This window comes from Coregonus clupeaformis, chromosome 16, assembly GCF_020615455.1.
Source record: "Coregonus clupeaformis isolate EN_2021a chromosome 16, ASM2061545v1, whole genome shotgun sequence".
Taxonomy (NCBI): domain Eukaryota; kingdom Metazoa; phylum Chordata; class Actinopteri; order Salmoniformes; family Salmonidae; genus Coregonus; species Coregonus clupeaformis.
The window spans coordinates 40,524,577-40,548,348 of NC_059207.1; the positions used below are offsets into that span (position 1 = coordinate 40,524,577).

The 23,772-nt window shown below is 44.8% G+C and overlaps 1 protein-coding gene across 2 annotated transcripts in view; it reads right to left on the bottom strand.

The window, feature by feature from the left end:
- Positions 1–23,772, bottom strand: part of LOC121584737 (homeobox protein cut-like 2) — a 123,982-nt gene that overhangs the window by 46,198 nt on the left and 54,012 nt on the right. For both annotated transcript variants that reach the window (XM_041900810.2, XM_041900809.2), the window contains exons 2-3: positions 22,039–22,149; positions 21,145–21,192 (exon numbers count right to left, since the gene is read on the bottom strand). In XM_041900810.2, the coding sequence (XP_041756744.2) occupies positions 21,145–21,192; positions 22,039–22,149 (159 nt within the window). The remainder of the gene's footprint in view (positions 1–21,144; positions 21,193–22,038; positions 22,150–23,772) is intronic.

Sequence of the window (23,772 nt, forward strand, 5' to 3'; positions counted from 1 at the left end):
AATATGAGTTTAAGATAAAGAAGTGGAGGGAAGAGATAGACAGAGACAAGCACTGAGCTACAGACAAAGATACAGAGAGCGAAAGAGAGGTTCCCATAAAGACTGCAATTAGCAATTATGCAGTCATCAATTACAATTATCACAACTGGTGATTATGCAATTATCACTCTTAACCATATTTTTTCCCCCTCAGCCTTAACCAACTTGCCACCTCCTGTGATTTGGGTGTTTGAGGACGGGGTGTGTGATGATGCAGGTGATTATAATGTGTGAGGGCGGTGAGGGTGTTAGGTGTGTGTGTGTGCACGTTGTGTGTGTGCACGTGTGTGTGTGCGCACGTGTGTGTGTGTGTGCACGTGTGTGTGTGTGTTGGTAAGATTATTGCAGCTGGTTGATGAGAGAGGTAGTGTGTGTGTAAGGGACGGGGACTGTATGGTTCCACAATCCCAGAGGCCTCTAAATTACCTGTCATCTGCCCATGATGCAAAGGTCAGCGCACAATCATGGGAGTTGGTATTTTGTACTGCTCTGTGCTGCCCAGGAGCTGACAGTGTGTCACCACAGCCCCAGTCAGGCTTCATGCCTATTAAAACAACATACTGGGAATTCCACCACCACATAATGCAGCAAGTCACAACACCCTTATGGCATCCGTATGGGTTGTGAAAACACCATTCTCTGGGTGCAGAGAGTGAGAGTGGGAGCTATAGGTAAACATGGCTACTGCTACAATGCTGGTGAAGCTACAACCATTGTCATCAGTGCTTGTTTTTCCTTGAGTGTTTAAAGGAGAAGAGAGAGAAGAGAGTAGTGATGAACTGGTGTTGAGTGACTGATGAGTGGGTGGAGGAGAGGGACATCACACTCTCATACCTACACACCCACTCTTGTTCAAGTTGCTTAAAGGAGGAGGAAGACATAATCACACACACAGATATTTGCACATTTGCACACTCAAACAGACAGTCACACAGACACAGAGACAGACGTGTGCGCACACACACACACACACACTTCCACCTCTGTATTTGCGGGGGATTTATTCTGGGTGACACCCCTCTCTGAGTGGTGGTATGGTGGCTGAGGCTGAGGTTGAGGCTGAGGCCGTCTCCGGGTGCCCAGTGAGAGGAGCAGTCAGAGGCCTGACACACATCCCGTCCCCACGTCAATTCCAATCAGCAGCTCCTGTCACTCATCCTGTTACGCTCCCAGCACACAGACAGACGCCGTCACCGCTCTCCCTCAGCAGAATGGTGCCCTGCCCTGCCCTGGCCTGCCCTGCCCTGCCCTGCCCTGCCCTGCCCTGCCCTGCCCTGCCCTGGCCTGCCCTGCCCTGGCCTGCCCTGCCCTGCCCTGGCCTGCCCTGCCCTGGCCTGCCCTGCCCTGCCCTGCCATCCCCATGGGAGCATAGAGCCAAGGCACCAAGGCTGACCAGACAAGACTCATCCTCTCAACCTGACCACACTATCATCCTAACGTCTAAGGTCATTTTGTGATGTGCTGCGGTCACAATGATCTTTGAGCCAATCAATATCATTAATCTAACTAATCAATAACAAACCAATCAATAATTTCTATCTAACCAATCAATACAAAAAACAATAACTCTAACCACTAGCAACCTTTTCTGTATTTGTTAATATGTTAATGTGTGTTTCTCATCACTCTTTCTTTTTTGCTTCTGTACAGTTGCTAGTGCTGAGCGATTAGGGCTTTTTGAGGTCGTTTCGTTTCGATTATAAAAAAATTATCATGGTTAATGCTGGAAGAACACAGAACAAAACAATTAGTAAAAGTCCCATGATGGTAGTGGCTGCCCATTACTGCTAATCAATTATTAACCATAATTTTTTCAAATTACTTTAATAAAATATTTCAGTTGTTGTGTATATTTGTTTGAGGCCTATTTGATGACTTTATTATTTAATTCCAAGTCATCATCTCATCTCTATAGAGCTGCTGCCTATGCTGTCTGACAAAAATTATTTTAGTAGTTCTTCAAAGTAAATAGGGTATACTTTTATGACTGCTGAATACCAACTATCAATCATAGATCATGTATTTTCAGGTAGAGATACCTCACGAAGCAACTGCTCTCTATCCCTCTCGATCACACGTTCTTCTCTCTTCTCTCGGTCTCAGACCGGACAAGTAGGCGCGCAATGGATTATAGTCATTGTAGTTAATTACCACGTTTTCTGTACTAGGCTATGTAGAATATTGGCCTTTTGGAAACTACAACTCCCTACTACATCATACAGTTCGGGCTTGATCTGAGTTATCTCTAGAGAAACTGCGCATTGCGCACAATGGAATTCAAAATAATTGAACCGACATCGGTCAATTAGTTGTTTAAAACCGGAAAAATAACCGACATTTCGGTTAATCACTCAGCACTAACAGTTGCATAAAATCATGTTTTACACAATCCCCAAGTCCCAATACTTAGAGTGTATTTGGTATTTTATTACCAAATACCACGGGGGGCCAGTATGAAAAATAAAATAGAAATCATGTATGCACTCACTAACTGTAAGTCGCTCTGGATAAGAGCGTCTGCTAAATAACTAAAATGTAAATGTAAATGCAATAAATTATAAAGAAATCAATAATTTCAATCAATCTAACCAATCAATAATACACCAATCAATACATTCAATCTAATCAAACAATAACAAACCAATCCATCAATAAAAGGGGATGGACACCACATTTGTGAAAAATAATTGAATCTAAATAGAGCCCTCTAGAAGTAGCTATAGTACAAAGACAGACAGACAGACAGACACAGAGAGAGAGAGAGAGAGAGAGAGAGAGAGAGAGAGAGAGAGAGAGAGAGAGAGAGAGAGAGAGAGCGAGAGAGAGAGAGAGAGTAATGACGCAGGAAGAGCGGTGAGCAGATCTCCGGCAGATCAAGGTAGAGTAGAGTAATCCTGATGGACATGGCACGGTGAGCTCCGTGTGAGACCGAACACTGTGAGGCATTAAACTCAGATCAAAGCCCTATTCGGCTTTGCCATCCTGCAGGTGTCTAGTAGGCTCGGTCCCCCCACCACCACCACCACCACCACCACCATCACAGTGGAACAGACAGACAGAGCCAGCCAACAGCTCCACCCACCCACACGACAAAATCCAACATAAACCTCTGCTTAACACCTCAAAGTCACCGCAAAGTCAAGACAGAGATAGAGGGAGTCAGACAAAGAAAGGAAAACAAATCTTCTCTGAAAATCTTTGTAGTTCAAAAGACAGGAGCCTTTATTTCTTTTTGAGACAAGAGACTCTAAATGTTTGAAGTGCTGAGTGACCTAAAGGTTGGAAAACGTGTGTCTGCTGAAGAGGAGTGGCAAATCTACAGTGACATGACAGGAGAGAGAGTAGGATGTACCGAGAACTGAGCTATAGGGAGAGACAGTGGGGTGAAAAGAGGAGTGTATCATATGAAATGTCGTTAAGACAGGGACAGTGCAGCATTGACAGAGAATACTGTAGTGGGGAAGAAAAGAGTGGAGAGGTGTGAGGAGAGAGGAAAGATGAAGACAAAGGGACTGCTCCCATTCCTACAGTAGACGGCCCCATGGACAATGCCACAGCAGAGAAGTAGGCATGGGTATGCCAGCATGAGGCCAGTAGTGGAGCCTGGCACCCACCAGTGGCACATTCTTGGAAGGGGAGGCACACCAGCATATCTCTCCCTTAGACATACGAAGACAATGTATCTCTCCACCTGGCCTACACCATGTCAAAGTGAGACAGCGCGGGCAAGACTGAGACAGACAGACAGACAGACAGACAGACAGACAGACAGACAGACAGACAGACAGACAGACAGACAGACAGACAGACAGACAGACAGACAGACAGACAGACAGACAGACGAGACAGAGAGAGAGAGAGAGAGAGAGAGAGAGAGAGAGAGAGAGAGAGAGAGAGAGAGAGAGAGAGAGAGAGAGACAGAGTTCCGCCCTGATGGATGGCATTCTCCAGCCACCTCTCCTCTCTCTTCCTCTCAGAAGGCTGGTGACTTTCCAGTGAAGCAATTATCATTGCAGAATGCATAATAGCCTAATTAATTATAGGTGTCAGCCTTTGTTTCACTGTAGAGGAGCATCATGCCAAACCTGCATCAAATCAAATCAAATGTATTGGTAGCGTACACATATTTTGCAAATGTTATCGAGGGGGTATCGAAATGCTTATGTTCCTAGCTCCAACAGTGCAGTAATACATAACAATGCACGCAAATCCCAAAAATGAAAAAGAACATATACAGTGTACAAAACATTAAGAACACCTTCCTAATATTGAGTTGCACCACCCCCCTTTTGCCCTCAGAACAGCCTCAATTTGTTGAGGCATAGACTCTACGAGGTGTCGAAAGCATTCCACAGGGATGCTGGCCCATGTTGACTCCAATGCTTCCCACAGTTGTGTGAAGTTAGCTAGATGTCCTTTGGGTGCTGACCATTCTTGATACACACGGGAAACTGTTGAGCATGAAAAACCCAGCAGCGCTGCAGTTTGAGACAACCCGGTACGCCTGGCACCTACTACCATACCCCGTTCAAAGGCACTTACATTTTTTGTCTTGCCCATTCACCCTCTGAATGGATTGCACACATACACAATCCATGTCTCAATTGTCTCAAGGCTTAAAAATCCTTCTTTAACCTGTCTCCTCCCCTTCATCTATAATGATTGAAGTGGATTTAACAACTGACATCAATAAGGGATCATAGCTTTCACCTGGATTCACCTGGTCAGTCTATGTCATGGAAAGAGCAGGTGTTCTTAATGTTTTGTACACTCAGTGTATGTATATGATGGTGTGTACAGTGAGGGAAAAAAGTATTTGATCCCCTGCTGATTTTGTACGTTTGCCCACTGACAAAGAAATGATCAGTCTATAATTTTAATGGTAGGTTTATTTGAACAGTGAGAGACAGAATAACAACAACAAAAATCCAGAAAAATGCATGTAAAAAATGTTATAAATTGATTTGCATTTTAATGAGGGAAATAAGTATTTGACCCCCTCTCAATCAGAAAGATTTCTGGCTCCCAGGTGACATTTATACAGGTAACGAGCTGAGATTAGGAGCACACTCTTAAAGGGAGTGCTCCTAATCTCAGTTTGTTACCTGTATAAAAGACACCTGTCCACAGAAGCAATCAATCAATCAGATTCCAAACTCTCCACCATGGCCAAGACCAAAGAGCTCTCCAAGGATGTCAGGGACAAGATTGTATACCTACACAAGGCTGGAATGGGCTACAAGACCATCGTCAAGCAGCTTGGTGAGAAGGTGACAACAGTTGGTGCGATTATTCGCAAATGGAAGAAACACAAAAGAACTGTCAATCTCCCTCGGCCTGGGGCTCCATGCAAGATCTCACCTCGTGGAGTTGCAATGATCATGAGAACGGTGAGGAATCAGCCCAGAACTACACGGGAGGATCTTGTCAATGGTCTCAAGGCAGCTGGGACCATAGTCACCAAGAAAACAATTGGTAACACACTACGCCGTGAAGGACTGAAATACTGCAGCGCCCGCAAGGTCCCCCTGCTCAAGAAAGCACATATAGAGGCCCGTCTGAAGTTTGCCAATGAACATCTGAATGATTCAGAGGAGAACTGGGTGAAAGTGTTGTGGTCAGATGAGACCAAAATCGAGCTCTTTGGCATCAACTCAACACGCCGTGTTTGGAGGAGGAGGAATGCTGCCTATGACCCCAAGAACACCATCCCCACCGTCAAACATGGAGGTGGAAACATTATGCTTTGGGGGTGTTTTTCTGCTAAGGGGACAGGACAACTTCACCGCATCAAAGGGATGATGGACAGGGCCATGTACCGTCAAATCTTGGGTGAGAACCTCCTTCCCTCAGCCAGGGCATTGAAAATGGGTTGTCGATGGGTATTCCAGCATGACAATGACCCAAAACACACGGCCAAGGCAACAAAGGAGTGGCTCAAGAAGAAGCACATTAAGGTCCTGGAGTGGCCTAGCCAGTCTCCAGACCTTAATCCCATAGAAAATCAGTGGAGGGAGTTGAAGGTTTGAGTTGCCAAACATCAGCCTCGAAACCTTAATGACTTGGAGAAGATCTGCAAAGAGGAGTGGGACAAAATCCCTCCTGAGATGTGTGCAAACCTGGTGGCCAACTATAAGAAACGTCTGACCTCTGTGATTGCCAACAAGGGTTTTGCCACCAAGTACTAAGTCATGTTTTGCAGAGGGGTCAAATACTTATTTCCCTAATTAAAATGCAAATCAATTTATAACTGTCACGATCGTTTAAAGACTGGTTGAACCAAGGCGCAGCGTGATAAGCGTACATGTTTATTTAACGAATAAACACACGACAAAACAACAAAACAAACGATACGTGAAGTCTCAAGGTACACACTACAAACCTATACGGAACAAGATCCCACAACTAACAGGTGCCAAAAGGCTGCCTAAGTATGGTCCCCAATCAGAGACAACGAGCGACAGCTGCCTCTGATTGGGAACCACCCCGGCCAACATAGAAATAGACATACCAGATACAACACCATAGAAACAACACAACACGGAATATACACACCCTGACTCAACAAATAAACGTCCCCGAGTCAGGGCGTGACAATAACATTTTTGACATGCGTTTCTCTGGATATTTTTGTTGTTATTCTGTCTCTCACTGTTCAAATAAACCTACCATTAAAATTATAGACTGATCATGTCTTTGTCAGTGGGCAAACGTACAAAATCAGCAGGGGATCAAACACTTTTTTCCCTCACTGTATAACCCGGATTGCCATTGTATTACATTACATTTTTGACAAGCAATTATTATTTTAGCAAACAATTATTGTGGTTCATCCTATATTCTCCCTAACATCCTTACCCCCTTGCAACAGATGTGGGATAAACACACACGCACATACTCAACCCCTTTCTTCCACAATCAACCATAAGATCAGATGCTCAACGGTTGTTACATCCCAGAGCCCAACCCAACTCAAGAAAGGACCTGATTTACGAATGCATATACAGTTACAGCTGTTTGAGAAAACTGTTTGTAATAGTGACCAACTTGAAAGAAGAAAGGACTTCCACTATCAGCTGTCAGTAGTGATGTCCACTGGGGGAGATAGGACTTAATTCAGCATGTGAACAAAACAATGACTACTTCCTATGAACAGGGCTAGTTATGACAGCACCATCAGCAATGAAACAGTCACTTCCCTTCCCTTCTCCACCAGTATGATATATCATTTGTCCTGTCAGATTTTTCTCTTTCACCTATCGTTTTCGAGAATGCCGGAAAACAGGCAATTGCAGAACAAAAACAAAACAAATAACAGGAACCGTAGAGTAGAGCAGTGAATGATGGGGCTGCTAGGAGAGGGAGACAGCACAGACTCATCTCATTCTCATCCCCAGCTAAACATACCACGACATTTGTGTGTGTGTGTGTGTGTGTGTGTGTGTGTGTGTCAAGGGGGTGGTGGTTGTTGAGAAGGTTGATAATCCCTCCACACCGCCCCAGGCAGCAGGGGCTTATTGTAGAGTACAGTGACTCTAATAGGAGCCGGCGCTGCAGTTGTATGCTGCTCTCTGCTCCCATTGTGAGAAGATTTTTACATAATTAATGATTGTTGATGTTTCCCAGGTAGTCGCCCGGCAAATTCACTCCAGACTCGGCTGCCACCATTGCCGGTTCCACTGAGAATGAGCGACACTGGAACAGACAGCTTACATTACAGGCATAAACAAGGCAATTTTGTACAGTGTCTTCAGACATTAACGTGAGCTGTTCAGGGCCATGATTCAAGTTACTTCAGAGAAATACTGGGAGAGAGAACGAGCTTTTCTCTGTCTTGTAACCTATAGAGTATTTGAGGTTGATGCTACTGAAGCCTGTGCTTGTGTGTATCAACTATGCTGTAAGTATAGAGCTAGATAAAGTATATTCAAGGAAAAAATGAGGAAACCAAATGTATGACATACAGACTACTGAACATGAATGTCCATTTGAGCATGTGTGTGTTGGAGCCCATGTTCCCGGCAGACAGGCAGACAGGCAGAGTGGGCCAGCCAGGCAAACAGGCACGTTACCACTGCTGGGAGCCAGTCCAGCTCTATATTGGAGCATGTTAAATTAAACATTACTGCTCTCGCCCCACTACTCATTATTAATTTGTAATAACCTTTAAGGCTTTTTGATGTCATACATATTTTACAGAGAGATATCACTCCCTTTCACAGTGAGCATGGAGCTCTGTGGGCCTGTCAATGACAGATCACTGTTGGCTCCGTGAAGGTGTGCCATCATACACTATAATTAGAACCAGGTAAGGACAAAGAGTAATATTCACAAGATGTGTATATGCGTGTGCGTGCACCCTACGGGTGCTTCTCAATACTATATATTGGAGAAAATGAGATTATAAAATATTACTACTTTAGAGTGACACTTTAATAGAAAAAAGTTATATAGTGCACTGCTTTCAGAGGTGAGCCAAGATTCGCCCCCCAAAAAGTGGAGTAACTGTCATATCAGTACATAAAGCTTTTTAGGAGGTGACCTGAGGATCATTTACAGGCTTGAGAGCCCAGTTTGTGGCAGTCCATTTCAGCAGCGTAAATCAGCAGTCTGGTTGTGGGGGGGCACATTAACACACACACACCCTCTCTCTCTGTGAGAGGGCTGGCCATGGCTCGCACTCCCTCCTGAATGGCCATGGCTCACACTCCCTCCTGAATGGCCATGGCTCGCACTCCCTCCTGAATGGCCATGGCTCGCACTCCCTCCTGAATGGCCATGGCTCGCACTCACTTCTGAATGGCCATGGCTCACACTCCTCCTGAATGGCCATGGCTCACACTCCTCCTGAATGGCCATGGCTCGCACTCCCTTCTGAATGGCCATGGCTCACACTCCCTCCTGAATGGCCATGGCTCGCACTCCCTCCTGAATGGCCATGGCTCACACTCCCTCCTGAATGGCCATGGCTCACACTCCTCCTGAATGGCCATGGCTCGCACTCCCTCCTGAATGGCCATGGCTCGCACTCCCCTCCTGAATGGCCATGGCTCGCACTCCCCTCCTGAATGGCCATGGCTCGCACTCCCTCCTGAATGGCCATGGCTCGCACTCCCTCCTGAATGGCCATGGCTCGCACTCCCTTCTGAATGGCCATGGCTCACACTCCCTCCTGAATGGCCATGGCTCGCACTCCCTCCTGAATGGCCATGGCTCACACTCCCTCCTGAATGGCCATGGCTCGCACTCCCTCCTGAATGGCCATGGCTCGCACTCCCTCCTGAATGGCCATGGCTCACACTCCCTCCTGAATGGCCATGGCTCACACTCCCTCCTGAATGGCCATGGCTCGCACTCCCTCCTGAATGGCCATGGCTCACACTCCCTCCTGAATGGCCATGGCTCGCACTCCTCCTGAATGGCCATGGCTCGCACTCCCTCCTGAATGGGACCGCCTGCATGCTTAAAGCCTATGCGCCCCGGTGCCAAGACTGTTCTAAAAGCTGTTAAATAAATGGGCTCTGCCAGGAGTTTGATGTCATCATGACTGTAATGAGCAGCTTATCTGTCTGATCTCTCATGTTACAGGTCAACAGTAGTTCAGATGTGGGGTTAATGTTGGGTGTCTAGTAGAGCACATGGGATGAGTGTCACACTGAAAATAAGGACAAATCAGCCCTTACTGACGAAATACTGAGCTACAGAGGCTAGAAGGTTTATCATATTGTTCAAAATGAGTTTCTAATATGCATGTGAGCTTAATTAAAAATAATCACTGTTTAGTCTACAGGAGATCCATCATGAATTGAATCTAATAAAGCAACCTTTCAGGAAGCTTTATATCATCAGAGTTTCCTGACTGAGCTCCTACTGGCTGCCATGGGTTACGTAAGCCTCCGTATGCTCAGAGTGTAGGACAACTCCACCCGGGGTATAAATAAAGCAACCTGACACACGGCTGCAGCCACTGTAATTTTCACACGGGATGTCATAGTTCTGCAACGCTAGCTAGCCCAACTGATATTTCAGGCTCTGCCTCATTAGAGAGAGGAAGCATCCTCCATGAGTGAAAAACCAGCCTTTACAAAATATGTTGAATTAGGGAAGACTGGTGGAAGAGAAGAGCACATTCGCCTCCTGCCCACCACCTCATGGGCGTAATGTAACAGTACTCTTCTAGAGATGGCTTCAGGAAGCAAACAACACACACACACACGATATCCATGGCCAGGCTTGCTAGGCAGTGTCCGTGGAAATCACAGTCACACACTCCCCCAGGCTGGGATCTCCAGCCCGTCCATCAGGGGCACCATCAGACAATGCCTGCAATTACCCCCCAACCCTCCCTCCCCAAATTTCACAACAAACAACAGGGACAATAATGAAAGAAAAGTGGAAAAGGAGAGGGCAGATTGAGAATGCACTTGTGTATGTGTCCATGAGTGTGTGTGTTTGTGAGAGTGCGTGTGCATGAGCATGTGTATGTCTAAAGCATGTATTAAAGGGAGCCTGTAGAAGCCTGCTCCCAGATGCTGGCTAATTTAGTTGGGGAATAGCTGGCTGTCCTTCAGGTGAAGGGACAGAGATTGGTCTCAATTTGAGATAATAAAAAAATACATCAAAGGATCTCACAGCACCTCCAGCCGTCCTTCATGTGTCTCGCTAGACAACACACACACACACTCATGCACGCACACAAATGACATTGACAAAGACACCAGTTCACGCCACACACTGAATCAGTTATTGTGCTCTAATGCAGCTCTGTGTCTCTGACAGAGTGAATAACCTGGGCCATTTGTATAGAGTGACACACGGCCAAGCCCCCTGTACCAGTGTGTCCCTCCCTCTCCATCCAGATCCAGCTGACTCCTCCAGTCCTCCATCACTCTCCCAGTGTCAGTGGCAGGGCCCCAACATCAGCAGCTGCTCCCCTTGGCTGTCCCAGCAGTCCCTCTCCAGGCTGGGCCCATCAGGCTGAAGGAGTGGGAACTCTCACACTACTCCACGGAGACCCAATTAAAAGGGACGGAACTCAGCAATAGAAGCGGAATCACAGGGAGATGCAGAGTTGCGGCTTTAATTGAAGATCTGTTTTTACGCTCTCGCTGTCTCTCTCTCTCTCTCTCTCTCTCTCTCCTCTTCAGGCCACCATCGCCACTTTACTCCTCTCTGATGAAACCAAGGGAGAAGGGAAGAGACACACAGGGGAGCTACAGTGGGGAGTTAAATACACACATATCTGTTTGTGGGAAAGGCAAAGAGCTCTGTGGTACCCGGGTTTGGGCGATACAATCGTAAAACGTAACATCAGAATAGTGCAATTGGATCTCTAAGAATCACATTAGAGGGAAAAAACCTTTTCATTAAAACTACACGAGGTAAAACAATGGGTTGCTTCTCTTTTCTCTTAATGCACATTTGTCTTCCTCTGCAGGACAGTTCCTTCCATGTTAATTAGTATTGTAGTTAATCCAAAATTGAAGAGACCCAAACTGTAAGGTCACATTATAAACAATAGGACCTAACGGTAGTGCGTTGGACATTTTGAGCTGCTATCTCTCGTAGCTAAATGTTCCCTAGGTACTAATTGGCCTACTTTACGCTGTCTTTATTCAAATTGCCAGTTTCTTTATAGTTTTATATATTAGCCCTGACAAGTGCCATCATAAACTGTATGTGCAGAACTCCACATTTTCCAGGGAAAGCAAAAATGAAAATAAATGATTTAACCCCTTGAATTATATCGGTTAAGTAAAAAAGGGTGCCTTCATGGGATATTAAACATCATTTGAAAGGATAATTAAAGTTCAAGCACTTAGCCAGCAGCAAAGTGAGCCTAACTTTTCTCTCCATTGCATTATTTAAGATAGGCTCCATCATTTTATCAATCTATCGATCTCCCACCAGAAAGATGAAAATGGAAAAATAATGAGGCAGATGAATGCTGTATAAAGAACATCAATGTGTGAAATGTAATTATCTGTGCTGGAAAGAGAAAAAAAAGTGTTAGCTGTTTTCTAAAACAAGCAGTTCATATTTTTCCCTCTCTGCATATTTTAATTACCAGATCAATCAAAACTACATACAGCAGTGCTTTCACAAGAAAGTCTAAATGAAAAACAATAGATTTACTTTAAAGTCTTGGCTTCTTTTGAAGTCTAAATAAAAATTTCAGGTACCTTTAGGAGTGCCTTCTTCAGAAAGTTATGATATTTAATTAGTGTGTTTAGATTCTACTGAAATTACATTTCACAGCCCAACACAATGTGAAATGAAAACAACAGGATACAGACTTCTGTTGGGGAACAGACAGACAGAATTAAAATCTTTTCAACACCACCTGGGAGGACTGTCTTCTGACAGCAGCCCATGTTCTGTATGTCACTGCACTGCAACTGGTTTCATCTCTAGCTGTGTATCTATGGTAGATGTAAGAAGACTTGCTCTCCGTCTCTGACTGCATCTGCGTCTGTGACTGAATGGGTCTTGGGCTCAGTGGCTGTGTAGCGCTGACTCTGGTCCTGAAATCACAGCATCACATTGTGGAATTGGCGGAGCAGCTCTCCTGTTCCGCCTTTTCCTCCTCACATGGGTTTTTCCTGGTTGTACAAGCGCTGATGTTTATTTCTCCTGGCATGTCCTCGCCGGCACAGAGCCACCGATTTCACACATTTTTATTGGCTAATTCGACTGTGCTCTTGCCAGCAGCTGAGAGGGAGCCAGCCAGGAGTCAGAGCATCCCAAGAACACGACTACTTTACTCTGCTCTGCTCTCAGACTGGGGTGCCTTGGGGAGGCTAATGCCTGTCTCCTAACAAGTCAGATGACCATTTAAGGCTGGAGCTGGGGCTGGAGTTAGGTGTCTCAGAGACTGCCTGTTAGATGAGAGGAGAGAGTTACTGTGGTTCTTTACAAGATTTCCTGTTTGTCAAGGGGTGAGTAAGGGAGTCTGAGGAGTGGCTGTCTGTTAGGGTGGCAGGAGGTTTACAGGGTGTGGATGTATGGGTAGTCTGATGCCCAATATGAGCAGCACAACACTGTCGTCAAACATGTCTAACATTTGCACGGAAGCATTACTCAGACATGAAGTCTCTGGGCTCAGAGGTTTGTGCTGTCAGGACTGTAGAAATTAAACCTAGCACTGCAGAGCACAATGTGCTGAAACTCATCAATTCCACATGGCTAGAGAGGCAAGTGCCTATTTATAACATCACCCCCTCTCTTTCTCTCTTTACCTGGTGTGCATCCTTATATCTAAGCACGCTCCCATAATGATGAATATCTCCAACTGGGATGTGCAGACAGGGTATCAGTCAGGACAGTAAAACAAACACACCAAAACACAATCACATCACAACGCGTCCTCACACACAACACTGAGAGGTGTAATGAGACAAACGCTGGGAGGCTGATGGAGGATGAGGGATTCCAGCACAAACACAACCCAATCAAAACATCAGTCAAGAAGGATGAAGACAAGTCTGAGACAGTCATATAGCTTGTGTATTCGCGCTGGGTTTAATCTCCTGTGACATATCCTGACTCCCTGGTCTCTGTGTATGGACTTTTAAATTAGCAGAGCTGCAGCACTAATTATGACCAGTGTCAAAGGCAGCAACAGAGAGAGAAGACTGTTCCACAGGACAAACTGCATGGATGAACTGGGCTGAGGGACATTATGTTATTATGTCTAACCCAAGAATCTCTGCAAAATAAATTTGATTTGACTGAACCTCTTAAGTAATGTGTTCTCTTACTCTACCAGCTACTGTAATGTAGCTATACTAATGACGTTAATAAAAAAGCAGAGAGACGAAACATGTACAGTACAGTATGTCCTTAATGGGAGCACTATTCCTACCTCAGGTGGAGGGCCTTAAATATGAGCTCCTATTGGTGCATAGAGCCACACACTCTCCCCAATGTAGATGACACAAGTGATAAACCAGGGGACAGGGAGAGAGAGAAAGAAAGAGAGAAGGAGGGAGAGAGAGGTAGCGAGAGATACAGAGACAGAGAGAGAGACAGAGATACAGAGACAGAGAGAGAGAGATACATAGACAGAGAGAGAGAGACAGAGACACAGAGAGACAGAGAGAGAGAGAGAGAGAGAGAGAGAGATAGCGAGAGATAGCGAGAGATACAGAGACAGAGAGAGAGACAGAGAGAGAGAGAGAGAGAGAGATAGCGAGAGATACAGAGAGCGCGAGAGAGAGCGAGAGAGCGCGAGAGAGATCATACCTAATGGCCTGGAGTTCCTGTATGGGCCTAGGCTGACTGGCTGCTGCTCAATGAGCCTGAGACAGACAGCAGACAGAGACAACATAAGAACCACCTCAGCAGCCCAGCACACAGGCATGACAATAAACATGCTAGAGAGGGATAGATCCAGCAACACAGAGTTGGAGTGGGTCACATCCAGAGATATCTTGTATCTCACAGCTGCATCTTATTGCAGATGTTCTGGAGATATGTGAATGTGGAATTTTAGTGAGGGGAGTTTCTAGGTATCAAATTGTGCTGTACTGTACAAAGTGACACTTTCAACACTGTTCCAAACCTCACCTTTATAGACAACTGCATTGAGATGAGGACTCTACTAACTAATCCAACCCCACTGACCCATGACAACCATCTGATCAGCCTACCTGCACCTAATAACTGGCCAATTTAGTCCATGATGAAGATCTGTCTTCAATGAGCCGTTAAAGCCGGAGCATCACCGCTGCATTTCACAAACGGCACAGTCCCTCATCTATGAAAGTGCCATAGAGCACCTCAGACAATTAGGCAAGGAAAAGCTTTATGACCGTTAGACTCACCGCCGCGGCGCTCTCGCCACCGGCAGCACAGCCAGGAGCTGGCTTGTGCAGAAAAGTAATTATGAAGCCTCTCGTAATGACATGGAGGAAGCTTGCGTCATAACACACACAGCCTTTTACCACAGCGCCATAATTAATTATCATCCTTTACTCTTTGATTCATTCCACTATTCATAACATATTTATACTTTCAAGATGAATGATCATTTCCTTCAGGGATTAATCAAAAAAAGGAAGGACTGGTCTCCTCTCGATGGATGATCAAAGACGGTGTGTCTACCTAGCTAGCGGCAGTGCTGCCCGTTCTGCTCTGTATGGGTTCAGGCTCTGGGCTCAGGGTTCATGGATAGGTCTGCAGGACATCAGTTTCATATCAGCTGATAGACTTCTGAAGTACTGAATATACCTTGATTGGAAAGGTATTGAAATTCACATACATAGCATGATTATAAATGGAGCTTGAATTAAAACCACATCTACACTGAACAAAAATATAAACTTAACATGTAAAGTGTTGGTCCCATGTTTCATTAGCTTAAATAAAAGATCCCCGAAATTTTCCATACGCACAAAACGCTTATTTCTCTCAAATGTTGTGCACAAATTTGTTTAGATCCCTATTAGTGAGCATTTCTCCTTTGCCAAGATAATCCATCCACCTGACAGGTGTGGCATATCAAGAAGCTGACTGCAGGAATGATGACTGCAGGAATGCCCACCAGAGCTGTTGCCAGAGAATTGGATGTTCATTTCTCTACCATAAAACGTTGTTTTAGAGAATTTGGCAGTAAGTCCAACAGGCCTCACAACCGTAGACCACGTGTAACCATGCCAGCCCAGGACCTCCACATCCGGCTTCTTCACCTGCGGGATCATCTGAGACCAGCCATCCGGACAGCTGATGAAACTGTGGGTTTGCACAACCGAAGAATTTCTGCACAAACTGTCAGAAACCATCTCAGGGAAGCTCATCTGCGTGCTCGTCGTCCTCACCAGGGTCTTGACCTGACTGCAGTTCGGCATCGTAACCGACTTTAATGGGCAAATGTTCACCTACGATGGCCACTGGCACGCTGGAGATGGATTCTTCCGTGAAGAGCGCACCAGTTTCAACTATACCGGGCAGATGGCAGACAGTGTGTATAGCGTCGTGCGGGCGAGCAGTTTGCTGATGTCAACGTTGTGAACAGAGTGCCCCATGGTGGCGGTGGGGTTATGGTATGGGCAAGCATAAGCTACGGACAATGAACACAATTGCATTTTATCGATGGCAATTTGAATGCACAGAGATACCATCACGAGATCCTGAGGCCCATTGTCGTGCCATTCATCCGCCGTTGTCACCTCATGTTTCAGCATGATAATGCATGGCCCCATGTCGCAAGGATCTGTACAAAATTCCTGGAAGCTGAAAATGTCCCAGTTCTTCCATGGCCTGCATACTCACCAGACATGTCACCCATTGAGCACGTTTGGGATGCTCTGGATCAACTTGTACGACAGAGTGTTCCAGTTCCCGCCAATATCCAGAAACTTTGCACAGCCATTGAAGAGAAGTGGGACAACATTCCAAAGGCCACAATCGACAGCCTGATCAACTCTATGCGAAGGAGATGTGTCGCGCTGCATGAGGCAAATGGTGGTCACACCAGATACTGACCGGTTTTCTGATCCACGCACCTACCTTTTTAAGAAATGTATCTGTGACGAACAGATGCATATCTGTATTCTCAGTCATGTGAAATCCATAGATTAGGGCCTAATTTATTTATTTCAATTGACGGATTTCCTTATATGAACTGTAACTCAGTAAAATCTTTAAAAAATTGTTGCATGTTGAGTTTATATTTATGTTCAGCATAGTACATGCTGAATGAAAAACAGATATGAATTCCTAGATTCCTAATAGAGATGGCTTAATGAACAGCTTTCAATTATTCACCTCTTCCACCCTTGATGAAGGTGTAGCACCCACCTGGGTGATGAAGTTGCCAATATATGCCTGTACATAATTCTACCATGAAAAAGTATTTGCCCCTTCTCTAATTTTCTCTACTTTTGCATATTTTTGATACAGAATGTTATCAGATCTTCAACCAAAACCTAACATTAGATAAAGGGAACCTGAGTGAACAAATAACACAAAATGTGCATACTTATTTCATGAACAAAGTTATGCAACACCCAATGCCCCTGTGTGAAAAAGTAACTGCCCCCTTACACTCAATGACTGGTTGTGCCACCTTTAGCTGCAAGGACTCCAATCAAACACTTCCTGTAGCTGTTGATCAGTCTCTCACGTCACTTTGGCCCACTCTTCCATGCAGAACTGCTGTAACTCAGCGACATTTGTGGATTTTCAAGCATGAACTGCTCGTTTAAAGTCCTGCCACAACACCTCAATTGGGATTAGGTCTGGACTTTGACTAGGCCATTCCAAAACTTCAACAAATGTGTTGCTTTTTAGCCATTTTCATGTAGACTTGATTGTGTGTTTTGGATCATTGTCTTGCTGCATGTCCAGGTCCTCAGGCAGCAAAGCATCCCCAAACCATCACACTACCACCACCATGCTTGACCGTTGGTATGAGGTTCATACTTTGGAATGCAGGGTTTGGTTTTCGCCAGGCACAATGGGAACCATGTCATCCAAAAAGTTATACTTTTGAATAATCTGTCCATAGCACATTCTTCCAAGAGTCTTGATGTGCTTCCAGGTGCTTTTTGGGCAAACATTAGTCAACTTTTTGGACGACATGGGTCCCATTATGCCTGGAGAAAACCAAACCCTGCATTCCACAGTAAGAACCTCATACCAACGGTCAAGCATGGTGGTGGTAGTGTGATGGTTTGGGGATGCTTTGCTCCCTCAGGACCTGGACGACTTGCCTTAATAGAAGAAACCATGAATTCTGCTCTGCATCAGAGAATTCTACAGGAGAATGTCAGGCCATCCGTCTGTGAGCTGAAGCTGAAGCACAGCTGGGTCATGCAGCAAGACAATGATCCAAAACACACAATCAAGTCTACATGAAAATGGCTAAAAAGCAACACATTTGAAGTTTTGGAATGGCCTAGTCAAAGTCCAGACCTAATCCCAATTGAGATGTTGTGGTAGGACTTGAAACGAGCAGTTCATGCTTGAAAACCCACAAATGTCACTGAGTTAAAGCAGTTCTGCATGTAAGAGTGAGCCAAAATGTATCCACAGTGATGTGAGAGACTGATCAACAACTACAGGAAGCATTTGGTTGCAGTTATTGCAGCTAAAGGTGGCACAAACAGTTATTGAGTGTAAGAGGGCAATTACTTTTTCACACAGGGGAATTGGGTGTTGCATAACTTTATTATTTTAATAAATAAAATAAGTATTTTTTGTAGTTGTTATTTGTAAACTCAGGTACCCTTTATCTAATATTAGGTTTTGGATGAAGATCTGCTAACATTCCTTTTCAAAAATATGCAAATATTGAGAAAATCAGAAACGGGCAAATACTTTTTCACGGCACTGTATCTGCTATTGACTTGAAGAGATGTAGGATTATCTCCTCTCTGTACGTTCCTCTTAGACTCCTAGAGAATGAATAACATGGAGTAAAACATTGTTTTCTGCCCATATCATCACCACAACCTCAGGGGAAGAGATGGCACAGTTAGAATCAAAAACAGGTGTCCACCATCCAACCCCAACCCCCAATCGGCAGTATGTTAAAAGCTGTTTGATGTTTTTGATGTCTAGTCAGCTTGATTGTACCTTTCTGGCTGATAATGAGGGCCAATAATGATTCCTGAGCTCGAGGGGTTAATGGTATGTAACCGGCAGAGCCGCTAATTACACGTTACAAACTATTTATCAGATTCTCCATCTGCGCAACTCCAGCACCACAACTCTCATTGTGCACGCTAAATTACTCCTCGGATTATCATTGTAAAGCAAGTTTCCGTAATTAGGGGCCCGGGCTGATGTTTTCTTTTTCTGAGTAGGCTGCCTATTGACATCAACTGAAGAGGGGGAAAATTAGATGACTGGTTAATTTAGGCCTGACATCCCAACAATACAGAGCCAGTATCTACAATATCTGGTATATACAGTATCTAGCTGTATGAAGAAGAATCTAGCCACACAGGAATCCACAGCCAACAGATTCCAGAATTCCATCACAGTTTTTTGTTGAGAATGTGAGACCTAAGGGGAATTTACAATCTAAAATGAGAAAGGTGTAAAGTGCCTCTTGGATCCCATGTAGGCTTGGTGGAGTCTGCAATACCGTATAGTCAGATTGCAAGGGAAGGTTGTGTGAAAGTTGTGTGAACGGCACGTGGAGCAGAGAGAGCCTCAGACTCAGTCCAACAGGCCTCTCTCTCCTGCGATCGGTTATTTGAGAAATAACTGTCATATCCCCCAGCCCCAAAGGTGTGCCGGAGACCATGGAGACATGTACCATCTCGTCTGTCTCTACAGTACATTTTATTAAAATTACCTTCATTATAAGACAGTGTTCATTATAAAACCAAAAACGCTGGTCTCCCAGGGCCCAGTGGATTAATAAGGACAGCGGTGTATTTTAAGCCGTAAACTCCTCACTGTCCTTAATCTCCTTCCCACTTCACAAGGCCAAATGAACACCTCTCCCCAGCTCTGACGGGACCTCATTAGCAAACTTCCAGGGAAGGAAAGAAAAGAGGAATGAAAAAGAAGGAGGGAAGCGACCAATGACAGATACCAGCTCTGGGATTAACCCTTTCTGGTACTTCAGCGCTGTGGAAACTAGGCCGTTGTCAACGTGTTTCTAATCAGTCGCCTGGTTAGCGATAATTAGAAGCCAGGATCGGACGAGGGAAGAGAGAGAAAGTGGGAGGGGTACATTGAAATGAAACAGAAAAGAAAGAGAACCTGTCATGTCACAAACACTTCAAAGGGAGAGACTTCGCTTTTAAAAGTGGCATGATGAGGATCCAGATACCAAGAGGGACTCCTCTGAGCCTCAGTGTGTGTGTGTGTGTGTGTGTGTGTGTGTGTGTCTCACATAGAGACACACACACACACGCTTCTGGCTCAAACACCACCTTTACGGTGCAGCTGTAGGGGAGTTTTAGTGCATCCCAAAACACACAGCCAAACAAGTTCCTGCAGCTACACCTCCTCCTTACTGTACTTCTCCCCTGAAGCAGCAGGTATAACTCCCACAGCTTTACTCTAAGGCCTGGCTGATTACTGGTGGGTAAAGTTCACAAGTCTCCGCAAGCGGTTTGACATTAAGCAGGAAGGTCAAAGTGTATCAGAAGACACAAGGGGTTTCATTTATGATGATACATAGTGAGAATGATTGTATGTACAGTAGTACATTTTACTTTCAAATCTGTATTCTATACATATGGAAGTTTGATAAGAGAGATCCAAAGTAATAGTGAAGACCTTTCCTCCTTCAAGACAGATACCTCTGGAGAAAGCTTTAAACATTATCTTTCGTTATCAGCCATCTACTTTATTTACTTACTAAACATCTATATTCCCTGTTGTGAAACATCAATAATGCTCAAATGAATCCCCTAGGTTCATGTTTGCACAGTAAAGATATGGCACGCCCTTTTGATATTTGGTGTCTGTGCCTTTGAGGTCACAGTCATTCAATCGGCCTTGACATCAACCTCACATAGCAGCAGCTTTGAATACAATAACTCCAGCCAAAACAGACTGTTGCTTTGGCCTAGCTAAATACAAAACAAGTTGACTATGATAATAAATGAGAACCAAACAATCCATGGTGTTATCATATTTAGTGATCCAGCTTTCAGGTTACCTTTCAAATGGTGAGTTGAAGAGAGAGAGGGAGACTGGAAACATTATTTGCGGTATCATTTCAACATGCCTCTACTTTTTGGACAATAACGCAGCTCACAAATGTGATTTATGACCTTGGTTTAATGGCTAGAGCAGAGCCTTGGTAGATATCAGATTACTTTTTCAATATGGCAGCGTCAGAGAGGGCACTAAAAATGCACCATCTGAACAGGAAATGAGGGCTTGTCTCAGCCAAGATAATATGAGCAGTCAGATACAGTATCTAATCATCTAATGGCAGATAGAGAGCTACTCCACTTTGACAGAAAAGGCATCAGTCAATAAGCATCAGATGAAGTGTAACATGAAAACTGGGTCCTCCTTACACTTGGCCATGAATTTCTATCCATGCTACCCTATCATCCATCCTTACTGTGCTGTGTCAGGATGTAGTTGGTAAAGTGTCTGTAAATCACGTCAAAGGAGATGTCGACTCACCTGGGCTTGGAAACTCTTGAGGACAGGAGCCACCATCTCCCGCACTTCCTGAATACAGACAAACAGAACAAAGGTTTACCATTTTTGAGACACTAGAAGCTCCATCTAACTAGGGACCAAATGCCCTGTTGAGAACAGGGGAATACTTATACTGCACCTTGTATTGTCATTTGTCTCAATAGCATTGAATATACTAACTTGTTATGGACAACTTTAAGATGAGGAAGACTGTCAAATGCTGTTTGATTCCAGATGTATTTTTCTTTAGCCCAAATTTCAGCAGAAGACGCAATGTCTCTGGTTTGGATTGATTTGCGAGGGAGAGAGGCGGAGGAGGAGGGGGGAGGGTCTTAAAAGTGGGGAGTGTAAGTGGGGATTTCCTGCTTGTATTAGCTCAGGCTCCAGCTTCTCCCTTCCTCCTGACTCTCAGTGAGCCCCAGGTAGGGGGATTGGGATGCCTGTGGTGACAGCCTGATCCTGCCATCTGCACCTGTATTATACTGACAAGATTACAGCATACTCTCCACACTCTCACCCAGGGATAGGGGCTCTGCAATCTGACTCTGGGAGATCCCAGGAACCCTGGCTGTGACCCTAGTGGTACTGCAGATACCCTGGCCTTAAACAACACCTAGCTATAAACCACAGGTTTTAATTTAAACATTAACATACCTGGAGAAGGGGGGGTCAATGAGACTGACTTGTCCCAAGCATTGTGAGCAAATTATATGCACTAAAGCGGATTATAAAATTAAATAAATAATTCCAGGCACAAAGGTAAGCGGGGCTCAAACACTGAGCAAGTCAGACTGCCTAGTGGAGCGGAGCCGAGCAGAATGACACATAGAACTCATGATAGGGTAGGGAGGAGGCAGGGGGTAGGGGGGCACTCACCTCTGGGACATTTCTCTTGAACTCACGGCTCAGCTCCACCAGGTGCTTGTGGGAGTGCTCGCTCTCTTCCTGTCGCCCCGCCAGCTCAGACGCTACTGAGTTTAGCTCCCTCTATAAACACAGACAAACAAAGAGGGAGAGAGTGAGAGAGGCAGAGAGCGAGCGAAAGAGAGAGAGAGAGAGAGAGAGGCAGAGAGCGAGCGAGAGAGAGAGAGAGAGGCAGAGAGCGAGCGAGAGAGAGGGGCAGAGAGCGAGGCAGAGAGAGAGAGAGAGAGAGAGATAGAGAGAGATAGAGAGAGAGCACTTAGAGAGGCTGCCAACAGTCATACAGTGCAGCTTAGAGTGTACATAAATAAAAATACACTGCTGAATATTAACTAAGTAATCCTTCATGATCTTATAGCGGTAATACTTACTGCAAGCCCTGGCCCATAAATAATTAAGCCAAAATAAATCCAATGCCTACACTAGCAGAAGGCCTTTTAGATAATCAGTATTTGAAATAATCAATACGGTTGCAACGGCCATGGAACTCCAGTGAGAGAGAGTAGAGAGAAAGAGGAGAGAGAGAGGAGAGAGAGAGAGAGAGAGAGAGAGAGAGAGAGAGAGAGAGAGAGAGTGGAGAGAGAGAGGAGAGAGAGAGAGAGAGGAGAGAGAGAGAGAGAGAGGAGAGAGAGAGAGAGAGAGAGGAGAGAGAGAGGAGAGAGGAGAGAGAGGAGGAGAGAGAGAGAGAGAGAGAGAGAGAGAGAGAGAGAGAGAGAGAGAGAGAGAGAGAGAGAGAGAGAGAGAGAGAGAGAGAGAGAGAGAGAGAGAGAGAGAGAGAGAGAGAGAGAGAGAGAGAGAGAGAGAGAGAGAGAGAGAGAATAAACAAGGCAGCGGAGTCACGTGGGAAGGACCCAATAACCTGACAAATACCCATATAAACAAATATAGGGCTTCCTGGAGAAATGAAGAGCTGATTTTAAGCCTAGACAAGACACAATTCAACACACAACATTATTTCTTCTGCATGATTAACACAGATCACATTGAAGCCTCTCCCTCATTCAAATCTCTCTCCCACATCTTTACATTGCTTTCAGGTGGATTTTAAGAACATAAATACACTGCTAATATCTTATATAGGCCCAGTGCTAATAACCCACATTTTCCTATTAGTGTCACAAATGCCTAAATCACAATTAATCTGTCTACATCCTTCAATACCTGGTGATACAGTACTTGCTAAAACTCCACCCTATCAACATCCACTGTGCAATTCAAAGTGATCTGTGTACACAGCCAGTCCTCAGACCCATGCATTTATACTAGCCTCACCGCACCACTTGCCATCCACAAATCCAATAGCATCCATTGATTAATCATCCAATTTCCAGCTCTTTCTGCAAACCAACAAAACACATCTAAAATCTTGCTACAGTACTCGTCTCCACTGACAACGTTTGTCCCCTTTAATCCCATCTCTTTTCCTGTCCTCTTGGATTGGTTTTATTTCATGAAGGTCTTCCCTTCTATCTGCTGGGATACAATATAAAACTGGAGTGAGGGATTCAATTACCACAGTGAATTTATATATGACGCTGGAAAATTAAATTGACTGTGTTTTAATTAATCTCCAGTCTTACTTAAAGGCAATTTAATAAATTATCACGAGCGAAAAAAGAGAGAGAAAACCTAGGGACAAAACTCCAGTTCCATATTTGAAACATTTAACTGATTCCACTTATTCCCAGT